The sequence below is a fragment of the Anomaloglossus baeobatrachus genome, chromosome 5 (assembly GCF_048569485.1).
Source record: "Anomaloglossus baeobatrachus isolate aAnoBae1 chromosome 5, aAnoBae1.hap1, whole genome shotgun sequence".
Lineage (NCBI taxonomy): Eukaryota > Metazoa > Chordata > Amphibia > Anura > Aromobatidae > Anomaloglossus > Anomaloglossus baeobatrachus.
The window spans coordinates 104,098,806-104,120,460 of record NC_134357.1 but is presented as its reverse complement, the minus strand read 5'-3'; the positions used below and the strand labels follow the sequence as shown (position 1 = coordinate 104,120,460).

Sequence of the window (21,655 nt, the reverse complement as noted above, 5' to 3'; positions counted from 1 at the left end):
ATTGCATATGAAAAAGGTCTCCGCGCGTTGGGTGCCAAAAATGTTAACCGACGAGCAAAAGAAACGAGTTGACATTTCAATAGCAAATCTCGAAAAGTTCCAAGCAGACAAGGAGAATTTTTTTGTCACGTTTTTTGACCATGGACGAGACCGGGATCCACCACTTTGATCCCAAAACTAAACAACAATCGATGACATGGAAACGAGCCGACGAACTGACGCCGAAGAAATTCAAAGTGTCAAGCTCAGCAGGGAAGGTTATGGCGTCCGTTTTTTGGGACGCTGAAGGAATTATTATGGTGGACTATTTGAAGAAGGGAGCCACTATTATGGGCTCCGACTACGCAGAACAAATAAGAAGATTGATGGAGGCTATCAAGGAGAAAAGGCGCGGCAAACTGCGGGCTGGAGTGCGGTTTCACCAAGATAACGCGCCGGCTCACAAAGCTGCAGTTGCCATGGCAACAATTCAAGAAGCGGGCTTTGAACTGATGGAACACCCCCCCTATTTGCCAGATCTATCCCCCAGGGACTTCTTTCTCTTTCCTCGCCTCAAGGAACATCTCCGGGGCAATGAATTTGACGACAATAGCGACGTGATAACCGCTATTGGGGATTTGTTTTTGAGGGTCAAGATTAAGAATTTTTTTCGAAGGGAATTCTAAGGTTAGAAAAGAGATTGACCAACTGTATAGACTTGTTAGGAGACTATGTAGAATTTTTTTTTTTTTTTAATATATTCATTGTGTTTATTATTGATTATCATTACTTTTGGATCGCCGCTCGTACATTTTGAAATCAGGACAAAAAGATGATTCAGAAAAGTGCAAAGTCATCTGAGATGATTACAAAAAAGATTTTTTTGTAGACCTGTGTTATCATCAATTCATAGAATAGGTGATAACAGCTTGGATCTGCACTCGGTCAGCAGAATGGGCAATTTTAATCCCTAAAGGGGACTTTTATCCTCGTTATAAAATGGTGCAAAAAGTTGGATGCCTGACCACATGACCATTCGTTCTCCATGGGGCAACCCATAGGGAATAAATAAAGTGGCAGTCAAGCATTCACACTGCCATTCTAAGGAGTTAAATGTGTCCCGTTCTGCAGATCAGTGTGGGCACCAGCTGTCAAACTTCGACCAATCAAAAAAAGGATAGGATAGTTGATAACTGGAAAACCCCTTTAAGCCTTTTAAATTTTGCTTTCCTGCATAAGGAAGAAAACTATTTCCTTAATGACTCTTCTAGGTAATTACACTATCAATTAATCCCATTAAAGATCCCTAAAACATGACTAGGCAAACCATCCATGTCTCCAGGAGGATTATTGGAGGAAGGCAGCAATGCAGAATTTTATTTAAAAAGTGTTCCTGCATCGTTAGCCTATTGATAATCGGAATTTTCCAAAGCAATCGTCAGGATATCAGTCCGGTCCCTCTAACCAAATCTGAGCAGTTTATGATAAAGTGGTGATTGGTGTATACATGAGAAAATAGCAAGGCCATTTTACAATTCAAGCGCTACACACAATTAGAAATACTCTCAGATGCTAATCATTCCTGGATCACTTATGGCCATTACTGATTGATCATAACAAGTCTTTAGTGCTACTTCATCAATACTAGCCATCGGCAGTTACCAGCCATTACAGATGTTACTTTCTGTTGCAATAAATGGGTATTTCTACAAATTTTAGCATTATTACATTCCATAGATGATCTCTAACACTGGCACAATGGAAGTTGCACAATTCACACAGGCAAGATAAAAACTGGCAACGCACCACACGTCTCTCCTTATTGAATATTCCAGTTGTAGATATCGGTCACACAATGGATTCATGGATACTGTTGCAGGAGGTTAAGGATTTTTGAATAGACCCTTTGTGGAGCATCTAGACCCCATATGAAATCGAGATGCTGCCATTTTTGTATCTCTTTATAGAAGACCAAGTTACGGATTTTAGGAATTAATAACTCCACATCCAACTTGTCAGCAAGCCAGTCATTTCCTCCGCTCCAGATAGCCGTGGGGACATTCATGTTGGTCACATTATACAAAGGAGGTGTACTCTGGAAACAAAAACATGGAGAGCATATTAGCGGCCAGAAGAAAGAGAATAATAAGTGTAAGCCAGTTTGCCATTATAATGGACCTGCCAATCCGTGGATAGCAGCCCAATATGAAGATTAGCATCTACGGCACCTTGTACTTGGCTAATGAAGGATGGACAGTTGGTAAAAAATGGGCAACTTTTTGTGTCTCAATGAAAAAAAGTTGATGTGCCAATTATTTTTTGGAGGCTATTGGTACTTGAATGGGTTGTTGTGTTTGTGATTATTAAATAAATTAAATATTAACTATCATGTTCATTTTTATTTCATAAAACAATAGTTCATATGAAATAAGAAACTTTATATTATATCTTATCAGTGAAATCTCATTTCTCCTCCTGAACTGATCTCTCTATCCATAAGTAAAATCTGTGTTCAGTGAAAACGGGTTTTCCCATTGCGGAGATAGGAGATGGCACTTGGTGTTTTTAGGCTATGTGCGCACTAGAAAAAGGATTTCTTAAGAAATTTCTTGAGAGTGAAGGATTAGTGCACCTGCGTTAAAAAACTGCACCAATAACGCACCGAAAAACGCATGCGTTTTTACTGCGTTTTGGTGTGTTTTGAATGCGTTTTTTTGCAGGTTGGTCTCTGCATTTTTTAATTGTTTAACAGCAATAAATAATATAGATAATAGATAATCGATAGATAAATACATAGATAATGGATAGGTAGATAGCTGGATAGAGATGATGGATAGATAGATGGATAGATAGATAATGGAAAGATAGATAGAGGGATAGATAGATGGATAGACAGATAGATAGATAGATAGATAATGGATAGATAATAGATAGATAGATGGATAGATAGAAAGATAATCGATAGATAGAGTCCCTGTGAGGACACACTGCAGTTCTCGCGAGCGGTAATGTGTTCACATTATCGACCGTGAGAAATGACCTGTAGTTACCCCTGCAGTATCACTCACTGAACGTGGCTACATTGAGTACTGTCAGACGCGGCTGGGTGCAAGCGTCGTGGGACCTCAGTGGATTACGCCGGAGCTGTGTGTTGGGGGGTTAATAAAGAGGTGAAATAGGGGGCTTTTTTGTTATTTTATTTAAAATAAAGGATTTTTCGGTGTGTGTGTTTATTCACTTTACTTACGGGTTAATCATGCAAACGGTCTCATAGACGATGCCATGATTAAGCTTGGACTTAGTGGCAGCGATGCGCTGCCATTAACTCATTATTACCCTGATTGCCACCGCATCACGGCAATCTGGAAGAGCCGGTAATACGCCGAGACTGTCGCATAATGGATGTGACATTCTCGGGGCAGCGGCGGGCTGATATTCTCGGCTGGGGGGGGCATTAACCCTGACCCTCACCCTCCCCAGCCTGAGAATACCGGGCCGCCGCTGCGTGTTCACCTTGGCTGGATGGTAAAAATACGGCGGAGCCCACGTTTTTTTTTTTCGTTCTTTATTTTTAATATCTACATATAATTTCCATGTGCATTCTATATGTCTGTGTCTGAGTGTGATCGGTGTGTGTGTTTACTCTCTGCTCAGCTTCCTTTTCCTGTCATAATGACATCACTTCACTGCAAAATGCAGGGCAGTGATGAACATTATGTCTCGAAAAACGTGAAATAACCCGGGAATAACGCAATGAAATGCACAGAATTTGCTACCTGCGTTATTCCCTGCGTGATTTCATGATTACATTATAGTCAATGGAGTGAATAACGCAGTTAGCTGCAGAGAAGAAGTGACATGCTCATTCTTTTTCTCAAGAAAATCTACTGAAAGAATTTTCTTGAGAAAAAAAACGCAGTGTGCGCACAGCTAATTTTTTTTCCATAGGTTTTGCTGGGGAATGTCTGCAGAAAGGTTACAACCATTTTCTCAAGAAATTTCTGCAGCAAAAACAGCGGGTAAAAATGCAGCGTGTGCACAGGGCCTTAAACTCCTATGATGGAAGAAGCTGAAGCAGACAGAGATTCTGCTGCAAGCTCCATAGATCTTTTAGGAGCTCAACTACCATCTCCTAGCTCAGTAATGAGAACATTTGTATTCAATGAAGAAAGATTTCACCCATGAAATGAGAATTTTGAGAATGAAAGATCAGACAAAGGGAGAAAGAAGTGGATTTCTGATGACATATAGGTACTTCATGACGATAATGCGGCACATGGGCTGTCTGCACGATCGCCGCTGCGAACTGATAGTGATACCCGTGCTCCTGCTGTCACAGCCAGATGTTTAACCCCCTAAATGTCGTGATCGATCGTGATTGCAGCATTTAGGAGGCTGGGAGAGGACGTGATCAGTTCCCCCACAATGTAATCGCGGAATGTTGAACAAAGTAGATTACATTATTTCTGAAAAAAACAAGTGATCATACATTGTTCTCTAATTTTGATCCCCAGCGTAGACATCATGGGTAGCAGGGGCCTAGAAGAAGAGTGCTGGTATAAGATGCATGTATAGAGGGGTCGCCTCCTACTTGACACTATGGTATAAAATTCAGAGAACAGAGCCATAAGTATCAGCAGCTTCTTCCCTGGTGGACTTGGTCCGTGCATGTACATTATTACATGGAGGTCTGTTTATTTGACTGTAGAAGTATAACTGAACAGTACGTCCCCCGGCTATGACAAGTGATCTCAGAGTTTTAAAAGCCGGATTTTTGGCAATCAGCTGGTTGGGGACATGGTTATTACAAAAAACAAATTAGGGAAACCTTTGAATAAATCCATAAATTTAAGTATTACCTGGTTATAATGCTTCATGTTGCCTTCAGTGCCCCAGTCAAAGGCCTGTAGTCTCCCAGAGTGGACAGCCTACGGAATAAGACACACATATGATTAATCCATGCCCAAGATCTTAGATATATCTTTGTTAAACCATTTTAAAAATGATGACAGTGTTTTTTCCAGTTATTTGTTCTTGCATAAATATATCACAAAATTGCATCACACATGCACTTATACAAAATATTAAAAAATCATAGCAAGATCAAACAGAACAAGAGTATTAGAAAACACTGGAAACACACCGTAGGACTCCATCATTGCCACCAAGAATGCAAATTTAACTGTGATAAATCTGCTCATGAACAGAGCGTACCCTACACCTGGAGAGAGGAACGATAAAACACAATCCACGTCCAATCCTAAAGAAAAAGGACTAAAACTAAACTACCCCAACATTATTATAGAGGAAAATGAGAGGTGTATTTTTTCTCTGCCAATAACGAGATTTCTGATGTCACCACTGACCTTTCTGAAAATGACAACAATGATGAATTGCGAACCAGAATGCCCATAAGTTTTACCAGAAAATCATCCAGGAAAAGTTCTACCTCACATAATATGGCAAAAAATGGTTCACACAAAGCCGAACCAGGAAAGCAGGGAGGAAGCATAAAGCAAAATGTAAACCGGTATCTGGCATGTCACAGGAAAAATTAATCTTGAGTGGAGATGAGTGAATCCGAAGGTTCCAAACTCGAACTTTTAAAAAAAAAATACGTTTTCGAGTTCAGACGCTTTACGTATGCTGACCACTCACGCAAGCATCACTGTGCTCGGTTACACTCAGTGCTCAGCCCAGTGTGAGCCTTTTGCAGTGTTTGAATGGCTACACTGGGGGTAACAACAGCATGACCGGATGTAGTGTGCACCAAACAAAAAAACCCTACTCACCCTCCCCTGGAAGTGATCTATTTATGGCTGGTTGCATGTCAGTGGAGACCTGAATTGCCCAATTATTGACTTCCAATAAGGTTCAGGTCAAGTCCAGGTCACAAACCAAATTTTATTTAAAAGTCCAGCTGCATCCGCCGAACCGAACTTCCATGGGTCCACTCATCTCTAATGTTGAGCCAACTTACAGATGAGAACCCAGTAATAAACTTATCTGCCTCCATTTTCTCACTGGATTAATCTTTGTTTTGAAATTGGCCTAAAATTTGGTCCATCTAACAAATTTAATTTATACAATTCTCTGGAAATCAACAGGAATCAAGAAACACTTTGTCCACATTGAAATGGAACAACAAGCAGAATTAATCTCTAACAATGTATATGTAGTCATCACCCAGAGCAACACTACCACAAATAAATTTGGAGATCACGGAGAATTGAGGGGTTGCCATGATGGCTGGGGGTCCGCTGAAGACCCCCATGCCAGTCTTAACAAAACTCCTGTGAAAGCAAGCTTCTGATGTCCATAAGAGACCATGAAGTTTTACTATATGCAGCAATAATGTTGTATTGCTGCATATAGTACAAGCAATCAGGAGATTGCAGGTTCAAGTGACTAATAAGCAAAAAGTGGAAAAAAATGTTTTGAAAAATTAAAAGTTAAAACACCCTCCTTTATTACTACTAAAAATAAAAGAATGAAACAAAATACAGATATGTCGTATGGAATCGATCAAAATCTAAAATTAAGTAACTCGATCGGTAAATGGCATAATAAGAAAAAAAATCTAAAGGCCAGAAATAGGTTTTTAGGTCAGCGTAACACTGCAAAAAAAAATACAATAAGAATCAGTAAAACATCGTAAAATATCAGCTCAGGGCGTAAAAAACAAGCACTCACACAGCTTCATCAAAAAAGGTGACACAAGCAATTGCTTTTTATTTTCTTACAAACTTTTGCTATTTTTTTCCCCCACTTAAAAATAATTCTATAAATAAATAAGCATATTTAACATCTCAATAATCACATTGCCAGGTCATTTTTACTATATAGTGAACATGGAAGAAAAAAAAAATCAGTTGTGGAATTGCACTTTTTTGGCCACTTTCCAGTACATCACATAATAAAATGAATGGTGTCACTCAAAAGTACAACTCGTCTCGAAGAAACAAGCCTTCATTTGGCTTTTTTCTCGGAAAAATAAACAAGTCATGGCTCTTGGAAGAAAAAGAGGAAAAAACAAAAATGCAAAAATAGAAAATAGCCAGGTCAGGAAAGGGTTTAAGTCATTTATACTGGTTCCTCTGTCACAATCTACACTCCCCTACAAAATACACGGTCTCATGATATTTTCATCTACAGTATATTGTGTTTTCCCTTCACCGGTCACTATACAGACTAAATCTGACATATCCTGTGAAAAATCTGACCCGAATGCATTCAATGCTACAGTATATACAGTATATACCATGCGCCGCTGAGTAGGGCGAGTACTTACTGCATTTTATATTTTAGGTATTTTAGAGAGTTTGGGGTCTACTTTCCTGAAAGTGGAAAACCCATATAAAAAGAAGGAAGCAAAACACTAGCCAAAAACGTGAAGTGTGAATGAGGGTCTTAACCTATGCACTAAACATACAGACCAAACAGCCAGAAGTTGTAGACGTCACCAGTTGTAAAGAAAAGTGTTTTTTATTTTTTATAATGTTGGACGACTTATAAGGAGCATCTGGATTTTATATATAGGGAAAGAAAATGTACAACAATTTATACCAGCCTAGCAGTTGCCAATAGTATTTTGTTTTGGTAGCAATTGGTCACATTGAGGACTATGGCAAGTTTGGTTTGTGTGTTACATCCAACATACACCACAAACGTTGTGAGGATACACATGAGGTATGTTACTTGATCTTACAACTGGACATTCTTATTTACAATGTTTGCATTTGTATAGTGGAATATTCCGAAGTATTCACATGCAGTATATGCACATTATTAGGGTGCAGATACACCGCTGTATAAGTCGTTCAAGAATTGCATGGCAATGCCCAGACTGGCTGGCGGCTCTCCTGACCTGAGCATAGCAGCTACGTAGAAATACATGCTGACACGCTCGGGTCAGGAGAGCCACCGGCCAGTTCGAGCATTGACAACTTATACGGCCGTGCAACTGCGGACTTACGCTGAATATCACTTCCCTTTCCTAGAAGGGCGGCTTCGCACGTTGCGACATCGCAAGCCGATGCTGCGATGTCACACGCGATAGTCCCCGCCCCCGTCGCAGGTACGATATCGTGTGATAGCTGGCGTAGCGAAAATTATCGCTACGCCAGCTTCACATGCACTCACCTGCCCTGCGACCGTCGCTCTGGCTGGAGCGGCGGAGCGGCAGAGATGAGCAGGATGTAAACATCCCGCCCACCTCCTTCGTTCCGCATATCCTACGGAAGCCGCGGTGACGCCGGTAGGAGATGTTCCTCGCTCCTGCGACTTCACACACAGCGATGTGTGCTGCCGCAGGAGCGAGGAACAACATCGGACCGTCGCGTCAGTGTAATTATGGATTACGCCGACGCTGCACCGATGATACGATTACAACGATTTTGCGCTTGTTAATCGTATCATCTAGGCTTTACACACTACGATGTCGCATGCGATGCCGGATGTGCATCACTTTCAATTTGACCCCACCGACATCGCACCTGCGATGTCGTAGTGTGCAAAGCCCGCCTAAGAACTATAGTATCCAATTGACACATATAAGGCACAAAAAGATGGGTATAAATATTATAGCAGTAACATATTGCAGTGTCATGTCATGGATAATTTCCTTATTTTTAAAGCATTTTTTGTAGTATTCTTCTAAACAAAAAAAAAAACAACAAAACAGACCCCACATGTGTACATTTGTACTCTGTATTGTACAGTACCTGTAACCAGTGTATCATATTTTGTACAGATGTTCCAGCAGGACAAAATGAAGTGTAGACATGGACGCGAGTCTAAATGATGGAAATATATAAAGTTAGCCACAATTTTGTAAAAACAATTTAATAAGAGAGTAAAATGTATTTCTGTAAATGATTCTCCTTTATGTATTGTATGGATAAATTCTCTGCCTAACCTGCTCTGTATAACACTATTTACTATAATCAATATTTAAAAAAAGCATTAATAAACTCTGCTGTCCCTATGCTAATAAGGCCTGTGACTAGTTGATGAGTGTGGTTTCCTCAGACTAGTTGGCCCTCTTTCCATATAATGCTGCCAGCACATGGAAATATCACACATGCGGACAGCTCATTTCGGCAGTGGGCGTGATAACATGGAAAGAGGACCGACTAGTCTGGAGAAACAACTCTCAACAACTAGTCACAGGCCTAATTAGCATAGGGACAGCGGAGTTTATAAATACTTTAAAACATTGAATTAAGTAAATAATATTACAGAGAGCTGGTTAGGCAGTGAATTTACTCATACAGATGAATGCTGCTGGGGTGGAGGGCATAGGGGACCTGACAGGTTTGCTTTAAAGCTACCATACCATTTCAAGAATATGGCACTTTTAATTCAGTGCACTGTCAGCCCTCCTGCGGGGCCGCTAATGTTTTCCGCAGGAGAACACAGTGGTCCGTGCCCATGATCAGGGTTCTGGGCGATCACATAAATTGACACGCAGTGGCTCTGAAAGCTGTGCCACAGGTCAGTTTACACTGCAGAAAAAATAAGCACAATAGCACGGGATTTCTATAAAACCATCCCCTGTGCTTGTACTATACAATGCAGCATTTTGGATGCAGGGAAAACACTTTGTGTCCAAGACGCTGGTATTCCTGTTCGTAGGCATATACCCTTACAGTACCCTATATGCTACAGAATTATAAGCCATCAGTAAAAAATCAGATGCTATACTGTGGCTTCCATAAGGCATCAGATTTTTTTTTCTTCCACCCTTCCTATTTTGGGGTGAAATTGAACATGCTGTGATTTTTTTCACACAGCCAGCTTCTGTCAGTAAAAAAAAATGGTCCACAGCACTGCCACATTGAATCAGATTGGCCCAAGAGCTATTCGATAAAATAATCAGATAGCACTCGTCCGAATTATACGGTTGTGTGAGCGAGCCCTAACTCGGCAGCCAGGCCACATCCACACTGTAAAGGGGGCTTTACACGCTGCAATATCGTTAATGAATTATCGTCGGGGTCACGGTGTTTGTGGCGCACATCCGGCGTCATTAACGATATCGCAGTGTGTGACAAGTACGAGCGACCTTAACGATCGCAAAAGCGGTCAAAATCGTTTCCCGCGGAGAGGTCGTCCTGAAACTAAAAATCGTTCTCTGCTTATTAGCGATGTTGTTCGTCGTTCCTGCGGCACCACACATCGCTGTGTGTGACACCACAGGAGTGACGAACATCTCCTTACCTGCGTCCACCGGCAATGCGGAAGGAAAGAGGTGGGCAGGATGTTTACGTCCCGCTCATCTCCGCCCCTTTGCTTCTATTGGACGCCTGCCGTGTGACATCACTATGACGCCGCACAAACCGCCCCCTTAGAAAGGAGGCGGATCGCTGGCCAGCGCGACGTTGCAGGGCAGGTAAGTGTGTGTGATGGGGTTAAGCGAGGTTGTGCGCGACGGGCAGCGATTTGCTTGTGTCGCACAACCGACGGGGGCGGGTACAATCGCTTGCGATCTCGCTAGCGAGATCGCAGCGTGTAAAGTACCCTTAACTGCAACGTAAACGTCCATTTTCATCTACACCGTTCAGATATATGAAAATGTGCATTTAATGTAATATTGCTTGTAACATTTTTGGTATATGTTGTTAGGTAGTTTGCGGTCACGTCAGTACATTTTGTATCTTTTATAATTACAGGACGGTTGTTACATCACTAAATTTCAAATAAATTCAAAACTGATCTTTCCGCCCACACACAGACTTACATGGAGAGCGCAGTGTGCTGACACGATTATACTACAGTGTAGTCAGAAAGTATGTCGGGTTCTCCAGATTTTTACACGTTTTGTTATATTATCACTTTCTTCTAAATTGGATAATTATTAATATTCTTTTTCCTAAACAAATCAGGTTTGCTGAAAATTGTGCTCTTAGAGCCCAATGCACAGTATTTTGTGAAGCCGTTCATCTCTTCGTTCTGTAGGTCTCTTTTTCCTAACTCACTAAGCAGCAAATTATCATTATCTAGTATTTTACAGATACAGTAAAGCTGCAGCCTGGTTATGGTTTCTACAGGCCTCCATGCTGAGACTACACTTTCCCCTTATTCAAGCAGAGTGAAGGCAGATAGCCGTAACGTACATGACTGAGGCAGTGATAGATCCAGGAAAGGGTTAAGGAGTAAGGGATGGGGTTTTTACCTAAGGAATGTGGTGGGGGGGTCAGCGAGCAGGAGGAGAGATGGGGGCAGGGGCCATATAAGAAATGGGTCCCATGTTAAGGTGTCATTCCTTTGTCCTGGACTCAAAGACTGAACCAGCAGTGTGTGGCTTCAGGCCCAGCTAGACGAATTGCTGAAGAGTGCCCGGGATACAGCATCTGTCCCTTCTGAACTTTCTGAACATCAAACTCTAAGAAGATCCAGACCTCCTGAGAGACTAACTTCTGAAATGGCCAATAGGACTCACAATAGGATCATAAGTCCTTCTGTTACTTCTAGGAAAAGAGCAAAGCGCAGCACGGCCTCTGATCCTTCTTACAAACCAGGAAGGAAACTACAGTACAGGAATAACAAGGTACAGAGAAAAGAGCCAGATCATCTAACCAGAGAGACACCAAGAAGGCCAAGGAGAAAGTCCAGCTCTACTGATGTGCCAGCCAGAGAAGCAGCCACACAAGCTACAACTGACGTGACGACAGCCCACCATGAATCCGCAGAACTTCCTCAACAAACTTTGCATCATTCTAGAGGACATCATACGGCCTCACCCCAGGAACTAAACCAACACGGGGGGATGGGCTTAGGACACACAACTTTTCCGGATCCGGGTTCTCATTACACGAGGAGTGGTAGGAATCCAAAAAGACAACTGCGCAAAAGTACTTTAACCAGACAAAGACTTCATCGGCCGGCTCAGGATTTGAGTCAGGCAATAAATCTACAGCTACAAGACTCAGCAGAGATTCCACACAATGACTATGACACAGATAACGACTCCCCAGTAGAGGGCAGCAGCACGCAGCACTTCAATAATGAAGGGGCTGTAGAGACTATAACTAATACGTCACGGACGGCTGGTCAACCTAGGACGCAGCCAGGTATTGGTGAGAACACTTTTTCTTGTCCTATATCTAGTGTAACACCTGTAATAAGTCCAGTGGGCTCAGTTGGGGGTGCAGTTCCCGGCAATGTAGGATGGGATCTTAATTCAGTAGTACAGCAATTAGTGTCAGGGGTTAAGGAGGCTTTGAGTCAGTCTAGCTTACCCATAACTTCTTCTCCTATTGCTGCATGGTGTGGAAATGGTCGCCGGACATCGGAGGTGGTAAGTCAGTCGTGTGCTGATCCAGAGACACAGGAGGACGCAGTAATTTCACAAGGGGTTACATTATCTGATGCAGCAAAAGGAGAATAATATGTATGTTTTGAGGGTTCTCTAGGAATTGATTTGAAACAGGAGGTTAGGGAGAAGATTTGGGCCGACGAATATGTGGAAATATTTTCATTATTGCCCTTAGAAAAATATAACTTGGATAGAGTCAGGTTTGATGAGAGGAAAAGAGAGGAACAAGAAAGACGGTATTGTCTCATCCCCCAAACATTTAGCAATTGGTTCCAGGCTTTTGCCATATTAGCAAGTGTAATAGGCCAAAAAACTCCTGAACATTGCTCTGCCTTATTTTGTTACATGAATTCTATCGGGGAGGCGCACCGTGTGTATGGAGGTTTAGCATGGCTGCGCTATGATGAGCAGTTTCGCCAACCAAAGGCTGGTCGCCAAGGGATTCGTTGGGATCACAAAGATATTGGTTTATGGATGCGTCTCATGACAGCGCCACGTGGGGTTAATCAGCCCTTTCAGGGCTATGTCGGCAGATCATCAGCAATCGGATTGTCGGCAGCAAACAGAAAAGGTTGCTGCTGGCAGTTCAATGATAGCCAGTGCAGATTCGGAAACACATGCAGGTACAAACATGAATGCACCTTCTGTAGTGGAAACCATAGCCTATCAAAATGCTTTAAACGAAATAAAACCCCAACAGCAGAGATTAACCAAAAAGGGGGAAACCCCAATTAGACTCGGGGAGATGGTGGGCTATCTAAGCAGGTACCCAGATAGAAAAGCAGCACAATTGCTGGGGGAGGGTTTCTCAGAAGGTTTTAAGATCCCATCTACTTCAGGCCCATTAACCTGTTCTCGTAACCTTGCTTCAGCTTATACATATTCTCACATTGTCTCCACAAAACTAAACAAAGAAATTGACCTGGGCCGCATGGCAGGCCCATTCCCCAAAATGCCAATAGAAAACTTAAGGGTCTCTCCATTGGGAGTGGTCCCAAAGAAGGAACCCAATAAGTTTAGGCTGATCCATCATCTGTCCTTCCCTCATGGAAGCTCAGTTAATGATGCAATCGATCAGGAACTTTGCACAGTCTCGTATACTTCATTTGATACAGCGATTGCATGGGTACAGAAGTACGGCAGAGGAGCTTTAATGGCAAAAACAGACATTGAAGCTGCCTTTAGACTCTTACCAGTCCATCCAGAAAGCTTCCATCTCTTGGGTTGTCAGTGGCAGGGAAGGTTTTATGTAGACTTGTGTTTACCGATGGGCTGCTCCATCTCATGCTCCTTGTTTGAATCATTTAGCACATTTTTGGAGTGGGTAGTAAAGAAGGAAGCCGGCGTGCGTTCTGTCCTGCATTATCTAGATGATTTCCTATGTATTGGTCCACCAAAGTCATTTGTTTGTGCTTCATTATTGGCAGCGATTCAGTCGGTTTTTAAGCGTTTCGGAGTACCGTTAGCATCAGATAAAACAGAAGGCCCGTCTACACTTATCAAGTTTTTAGGAATTTTGATTGACAGTGAGGCCATGGAGTGCAGATTACCGGATGACAAGGTCAGTGATCTGCTGGAGGCAGTCAGAGAAGCTAGATCTCACCGTAAGATCAGATTAAAGGATCTACAATCGCTGTTAGGAAAAATGAACTTTGCATGTCGCATTATTCCAATGGGTAGAGTCTTTTGTAGGCGCCTAGCTGCAGCTACCTCAGGCATAACCTTTCCACATCACTTTGTGCGGCTGGCTAGAACATTAAAGGACGATCTGGCGGTATGGGAACAGTTCTTAATGGAGTTTAATGGGAGGTCATTGTGGATCAGACCACCGGTTTCAAATTTTGATCTAGACATCCACACTGATGCAGCGGGGTCAACTGGTTTTGGTGCATATTGTTCGGGACAGTGGTGTGCAGATAGGTGGCCAGAGAGTTGGAGAAACAATGGGTTAACACGAAACTTAGTACTCCTTGAATTGTTCCCCATAGTGGTTGCTTGTGAAATTTGGTGCAATATTTTCCAAAACCGAAAAGTGAGATTTCATTGTGATAACTTGGGAGTTGTAGAAGTCATCAACAAACAATCAGCTTCTTCCCTGCCTGTTGTTACGTTGCTGCGTCATCTAGTGCTGCGCTGTTTAAAGTCAAATTGTCAGATTACAGCTGTGCATGTCCCCGGTGTTTGCAATTCTGTGGCTGATGCTCTGTCTCGTTTTCAGTGGGACAGATTCCGTTCGTTAGCCCCGATGGCAGAGGTACAAGGCAAGAAGTGTCCGGATTTTCTGTGGTCACTGCCAGTGACACCGCATACGCTCTGATAGAACGGTCTGTGGGTGTAAGCACATGGCAGAGGTACCAGTCAGCATGGAGGGAATGGGAAGACTTGTGTGCTCTAGTGGCACATGATGCCAGGTTACATGACAATGTTTCCTTGTTGTTATTTTACATTAGCAGGGCCTTTGTGGACGGTACTTCATTGTCCAGTATTGATAGTAAAATGTCTGGATTAGCTTTTTGGTTTAAGTTGCACGACTTCACTGATTACACAAAGCATTTTTTAGTTAAGCAGGCCCTAAAGGGTTACAGGAAAAGTTGTAAGAAGACCAGAGATAAACGGCGTCCGATTTCTTTCCAGTTATTGCAGCAGATACTGAGTGTACGAGGCCGAGTCTGTAGCAGTCCGTTTGAAGTGTTTCTCTTTAGTTGTGCATTCACACTGGCCTTCTTTGGAGCTTTTAGAATCAGCGAGTTAGTGTCGAGTAGCTCCACCAGAAGTGGGGGTCTACAAGACGAGGACGTGCATCAGTACACAGACAGAGGGGGTCTACAAGCCGAGGACGTGCATCAGTACACAGACAGAGGGGGTCTACAAGCCGAGGACGTGCAACAGTACACAGACAGAGGGGGTCTACAAGCCGAGGACATGCATCAATACACAGACAGATTGGAATGTTTTCTGGCAAAGTCAAAAACTGATCAACAGGGTAGAGGAAAATGGATCACATTGTTTCCTTTAAGCGGTTCCAGGGCCTGCCCGGTCATCTGTTTTAGAAACTATGTCTCAAGAAGGCCAAATATCCAAGGTTCATTACTAATTCATGAGGATTGTAAGTCATTGTCACAATTTCAATTCACAGCAGTTCTTAAAAAATGCCTGACAATATTGGGAGAGTCTCCAAATGCATTCACTTCACACTCATTTAGGATAGGAGCAGCCACAGAAGCTGCTAGATGGGGCTTAGAGCCTGACATAGTTAAAAAAATCGGGAGATGGGAATCGAGCAGATTTAAGAGTTACATTCGATTACATTTATTATAAATGGCGTACATGTATATATATGTGTACATTTTGGTAATCTTATAGTAGTTGTGTCTTCATTTAGACAATTGTGTGATAATTGTGTTTTTGTTTTAGCTGAGCAGCAATGCCTGGTTTGGATCATGGGACATTCATTTGTTTTTTGGGGGGCCTTACGTGCAGCAGTCAGGCCTAATGGCAAACAGTTGGGGTTGCCCAGTTCCTTGGCACGGGTGACATGGATAGGAAAGAGGGGAATGCAGTGGCATCAGCTGTTAAAAGAAATCCAGTATCATGTGGAGTTCTACCGCCCCCCGGACGTCTTACTTATCCATTTAGGTGGTAATGATTTAGCAATAAGAACATCAAGACATTTAGTTAGGAACATAAAGCTCGATATGTTGAATTTATGGAGGTCTTACCCAGAAACAGTGGTGGTCTGGTCGGATATAGTAGCTAGACAAATGTGGAGAACAGCGCGATCAGTGGCTCGCATCAATAATACAAGGATAAAGGTTAATAAAAAAATAACAAAATTTGTGTTGGAAAACGGAGGGGTGGCCATACGTCACCAGATGCTTGAAAATACAAAGGAACATTTTTGGAGAGATGATAAGGTACATCTTAATGACATTGGCATTGATATATGGATGTTGGGAATACAAGAAGGAGTAGAACGAGCCATTAACTTGTGGAGGAACTCACTCTTGTAAGGTGTCACAAGAGCGAGTCTTGGCGGGATGTGGTTGTTTAAACCCCCTCTTTGTTGGTTGGAGAACTATGTTTTTAATGGGGTCCCTGGGCCAGAGCTCAGCGGACAGTGGAATATGGGTCCCTGGGGAGGAGCTCAGTGGACAGTGGAATAGATGGGTCCCTGGGGAGGAGCTCAGCGGACACAAGGAAAATGATCAAGGGGTATACCCAGAATCCCCCTTGAGCTAGGTGTACACGGCGGAGGGGGATATGGGGCTGGGATTTATAACAACCACATCTCTGGGCCGATAATCTTGTTTTTTCTTGTTGATGTTTTTTCTTATAAAAATAAAGGGCTGCTGTGGCCAAAATTTTAATCCATGTCACGCAGTGTGTGGTGTCTTATTTATTAGGTTACCAGGAGCGCAATTCACTAGTCCATCAGTCAAGCAGAGTGAAGGCAGATAGCCGTAACGTACATGACTGAGGCAGTGATAGATCCAGGAAAGGGTTAAGGAGTAAGGGATGGGGTTTTTACCTAAGGAATGTGGTGGGGGGTCAGCGAGCAGGAGGAGAGATGGGGGCAGGGGCCATATAAGAAATAGGTCCCATGTTAAGGTGTCATTCCTTTGTCCTGGACTCAAAGACTGAACCAGCAGTTGTCCCACCCACCCTCCCTATAATAAAGGGAAATGTATCAATATCAGGACATTGCAACACTGTCAATATTCTAACAATGTTTTGGTATTCAACATCATCGGTATTTTATCAACATTATTAGTATTGTATCAATTGTTATCAGTAATATATCCAAATTGTCAATGTCATATCAACATATTAATATTGTATTAACATTTTAATATTGTATGTTACAGCAGCATTTGGCGGCGGGATGTGGTTGTTTAAACCCCCTCTTTGTTGGTTGGAGAACTATGTTTTTAATGGGGTCCCTGGGCCAGAGCTCAGCGGACAGTGGAATATGGGTCCCTGGGGAGGAGCTCAGTGGACAGTGGAATAGATGGGTCCCTGGGGAGGAGCTCAGCGGACACAAGGAAAATGATCAAGGGGTATACCCAGAATCCCCCTTGAGCTAGGTGTACACGGCGGAGGGGGATATGGGGCTGGGATTTATAACAACCACATCTCTGGGCCGATAATCTTGTTTTTTCTTGTTGATGTTTTTTCTTATAAAAATAAAGGGCTGCTGTGGCCAAAATTTTAATCCATGTCACGCAGTGTGTGGTGTCTTATTTATTAGGTTACCAGGAGCGCAATTCACTAGTCCATCAGTCATGCTTTTCTCTAACACTACAGTTAGGCTAAATTCACACTTTGTATACTACGGTCCTTGTACAGACAGAAAATCCCACCCTGATCATGGCTGTCTTGATCTGAACTGATAGCTTCAGGCCCCCTTCACACTTTAGTGTTTCCAGTCTGTGTGGTATCCATTTTCACATGTACCAGAGATACGTTCACAAGTATACTCATTAAAATATCTGCTGATTTTCATACACCATGTTTTCACAGGGACTGTGTGCCTGTCTGAACCACACGTGGGTCCGTGTGATCCACAGACATGTTCATTTTTTCCTGGTAGCATGGATGACACAGACTCATACAAGTCAATACGTCAGTGAAAAATATGATAGCACATGGATGACATCTGTGTAACATGCATTACAAAAATTACCTTTGTTGCCTTTACGTATTAAATATGTGCAAAGATGATAGATTGTACAGCAAATAAAATAAATATTCAAATTGTCTCTCCAGGAAAGGAGACAAACTCTAGCGCAGCGCCACCTATTGGAAGTAGCGATCCTAAAAGTCAAAAGTGGATTTCTAACAATCGTTTGCATATGACTTAGGATTTATGCCAGATCAGAATCCCAATTTGCAGACACGGTGTTTCGGGGTGCTTGCCCCTCGTCAGTGCAAAGTATGGGGTGTCTGATCCGGCTAATAATAAATATATAATTAAATGAAAAAAAAAAATGATGTGGGGTCTCCCCCTTTTTGATAAACAGCAAAGGTAAAGCAGACAACTGTGAGCCAATATTATCAGGCTAGGAGGGCCCGTAATTATTTGACCCTTCCCAACCTAAGAATACCAGCACTCAGCTGCCCCAGAATTGATTCCTCATGACATGCTTCAATTTGGTGCTTCACCTTGGTTTTTCCAGATTGCCCTGGTGTGGTGGCAATCAGGGTAATGGTAGTTGGGGTTGATGTCAGCTGTGAATTGTCCAAACACAGCTGGCATCGAGCTCTTGTGTTAAATGGACAGGTCTCTAGCAGACACTCCCATTACTAACCCAGTGATAAATGAAAAAAAGAGATACACACAAAAAAACACTTAATTGAAATTAACAGTCCCAAAAAAACTTCCCTTTATTACACCCAAAACATCCACATAGGTCTGCCATAGCCCAGTTATTGTGCTGTAGTTCACCAAATCCCTCAGTCCACGAAGTAAAGCCTGAAGAAACCACAAATATGCAAACAAGAGAAATAAAACAAGACACTTACCACATTATTTAAAAATTAAAAATTTGAGAGCAAGTCCAAACACGGCACTTCCGAGTGATGCTGTGCTATTCATGACTCGGTGACTTTGATGAGTGGTATAAATATTAGGTTTATGTGAGCTGAGATTGCAACATGTCAAAAAGAATGTAACTACTCATTGATAGCAAGCTGAAATTTTGTAAAATGTTTTATTTTTTATATAGAAACATGCATTGCTGGACAGGCCACATGGCATTTTTGGCCAATGGGCCAGTCGCTGTAGTGGGCCACTCGATCTATTATTCCCTCTACTCTGTGTGCCATTCCACTTCTTTCTTCAGCAGTCTGCACACCAGGCATCATTAGCTTGCCTTGTGCACACTATTGTGCTGCACTGTTGAAATCAGCTGGGCTGCGACAGCATGGAAAGATGCGTACATTTTCATTACACAATGAGTTTACACAATTGTACCTACCATATTTAAGTTTTGGTCATTAAACCCACACAGGAGGAACAAAAAGTTGCCACAAAGTTCATCCAGTAGAAAATGATTGCAAAATTTTCTGGAAAGGAACTTAAAATATTTTGATTGTGGTATGAAGCTCTTATCACCGAACCACGACTACAAAGAAAGGTGAGAAAAAAAACCCTGTTAAAACAATGATAATAACGCTAATGTTATAACTAACGGGCAGCTTCCAAGTGGCAAAGCTGTACAAGCAACTTCTCAGTTATAAATAGACTGTATAGCTGGAAAAACGCAGCTACCCTTCATAATTCAGTTTTTTAAAATAGGTGAGTAAACAAAAATCAACCAAACAGCCAACTAATTTCAGACAAACATTGGTCGTATTTAGAGTTGGGCAAGCACTGAAATGCTCGGTACTTGATTCGAGCAGGTCAAAAGCTCTGAAAGTGCTCAACTTGAATACAACCAGCCATAAAGAGAGCAATTCCGTGGGGAATGAGGGCATTTCTGTTTTCCCCTTTGACACACTACATTCGAAAACGTTGTTTCAACCCCAAAGTGAGCCATTTAGAGACTGGAATGGCTCCCCCTTAGGTGCCTGCACACATCATGCAGTGAAGCGAGTCTGTGTGCGGTTTCATGAATGACTTATTCAAGCACCCGCGATACTCTACCAAGCTCCGTGAGTACCAGAGCACCTCGATGCTTGATCGAGTACCAATCAGTGGCGAGCACGGTCACTCAACACTACTTGTATTCTTATTTATAGGTTACCATGATAACCGGAACGACAAAATTTTTCTTTATTGTCATTCTGCAGAAGACCAGAAGAGGCATCAGTCCAGACACCAAACAAACTTTGTGAAACTGCCTTGGAGTTTCTCCCCTTTTCCCCATGTATTTTTGCACTTTGTCTATAAAAGACTGAGAGTAATGAAGACACTACACCATTGGTGAAAAAATGACACCATTCGTGAGGGTCACTAGTCTGCTCTATGATGAATATTGTTTAACTACTTTTCAGGAAAGGGTCAACCATTGTTTATGGTTTTACAGCACTCCTAACCTTTCCTTATACTGGAAAGAATCGTGCTGATCTGTCCATTTTTCCAGACTGCTCTGTTATTATGGTATATATACTGTGGATTGAAGCGCATTTTGATTTCCTAACTCAACATGGAGGTAGGCGCTGAATCAACACCGGGGCAGCAGGATACGTCAGGTGCTCTACTGAAATTTTGAAAGGGAGCCAGTGCATGTTTTGCTCAATATAACCGTAAGGAAGAACTACGGATGCGAAGCATAAAATCATTAGAACAACGCATTAATCAATTAGAATGTGAGTTGCTTTAATTTTGGACTATCAGCTCCTTAACATCGAATAATGAATGTAGTTGGGCTCCAAGAGGTTTATCAGCAAATAAACTAACTGCTCAGTATCAACAGGATGAAGAGTTTCAGATCGCGCCGAAAAAGGCTCATGTAGATTATGTGGTAAATCTTACACACCTTATTTTTTAACCCTAGAACGCATACCTGGGGCCTCGCAGGCCTGCTAGGTCACTTGTTTTCTATGGTAGATTTCTATGGTTGCGCGTTCTAGGGTTAAAGAAAGGTGAAAATGAATATGAAATGGCTATGTAAGGCAAAGACAGAATCGAGAACAAACTTAAAAAGTGTTATCCACTACTTTAACATTGATGGCCTAGGTCATCAATGTCTGATAGGCTGGGGTCTCAGTGCCGCTGGCGGCAGCAGGCAGATAGAAATGCTCAGTTCCAGAGCTGCCCCATCAACGGATAGTGGCCGCAGCCAGATGATGCACATCTGCCTCCGATTGATTTGGATGAGAGGTGGATGTGTAGCACCCGGCCACGGCTGCTATCAGTAAATGGGGCAGCTCCAGAACTAAGAATTTCTGTCTGCCTGCTGTCGCTACCAGCACCAATAACAGCTGATTGGCGGGGGTGCAGGGTGTCAGATCCCGGCTGATCAGACATTGATGACTTATCCTAAGGACAGGCCATCAATGTTAAAGTAGGGAAAACTCCTTTAACTAACTTACAACTACAATTCTTCTTAAAAATAAAACAAAAAAAAAATTAAAATAATGGAAAACAGGGCTTTTACCAATTCAATTTGGACAGGAAGGAAAATATATTTTTTTAAGAGATGAGCATGAAGATGATATTGATCGTAAAGGTAGTCCCCGAATTATAAACAGCCAACTTAAGTATGACCATTAGTTGCGAGTTAATAGAGCTGTCCAGATGACAAATGTTTTACACGGCCCATGTAAAAAAAAAAAAAAGAAGAAGTCGGAGCATAGCATGCACTTTTTGCTTCCATAGATTTTATGGGATTCACTCATTTACATCTATAGGTG

The 21,655-nt window shown here is 42.2% G+C and overlaps 1 protein-coding gene across 5 annotated transcripts in view; it reads right to left on the bottom strand.

Moving 5' to 3' along the window:
• Nucleotides 1-1,530: 1,530 nt before the first annotated feature.
• Nucleotides 1,531-21,655, bottom strand: part of LOC142313348 (lysosomal acid lipase/cholesteryl ester hydrolase-like) — a 44,833-nt gene continuing 24,708 nt past the window's right edge. For all 5 annotated transcript variants that reach the window (XM_075352354.1, XM_075352356.1, XM_075352359.1 and 2 more), the window contains 4 exons: nt 19,276-19,422; nt 8,703-8,774; nt 4,839-4,907; nt 1,531-2,074 (listed from right to left, as the gene is read on the bottom strand). In XM_075352354.1, coding sequence (XP_075208469.1) covers nt 1,841-2,074; nt 4,839-4,907; nt 8,703-8,774; nt 19,276-19,422 — 522 coding nt within the window. In that variant the 3' untranslated portion in view covers nt 1,531-1,840. The remainder of the gene's footprint in view (nt 2,075-4,838; nt 4,908-8,702; nt 8,775-19,275; nt 19,423-21,655) is intronic.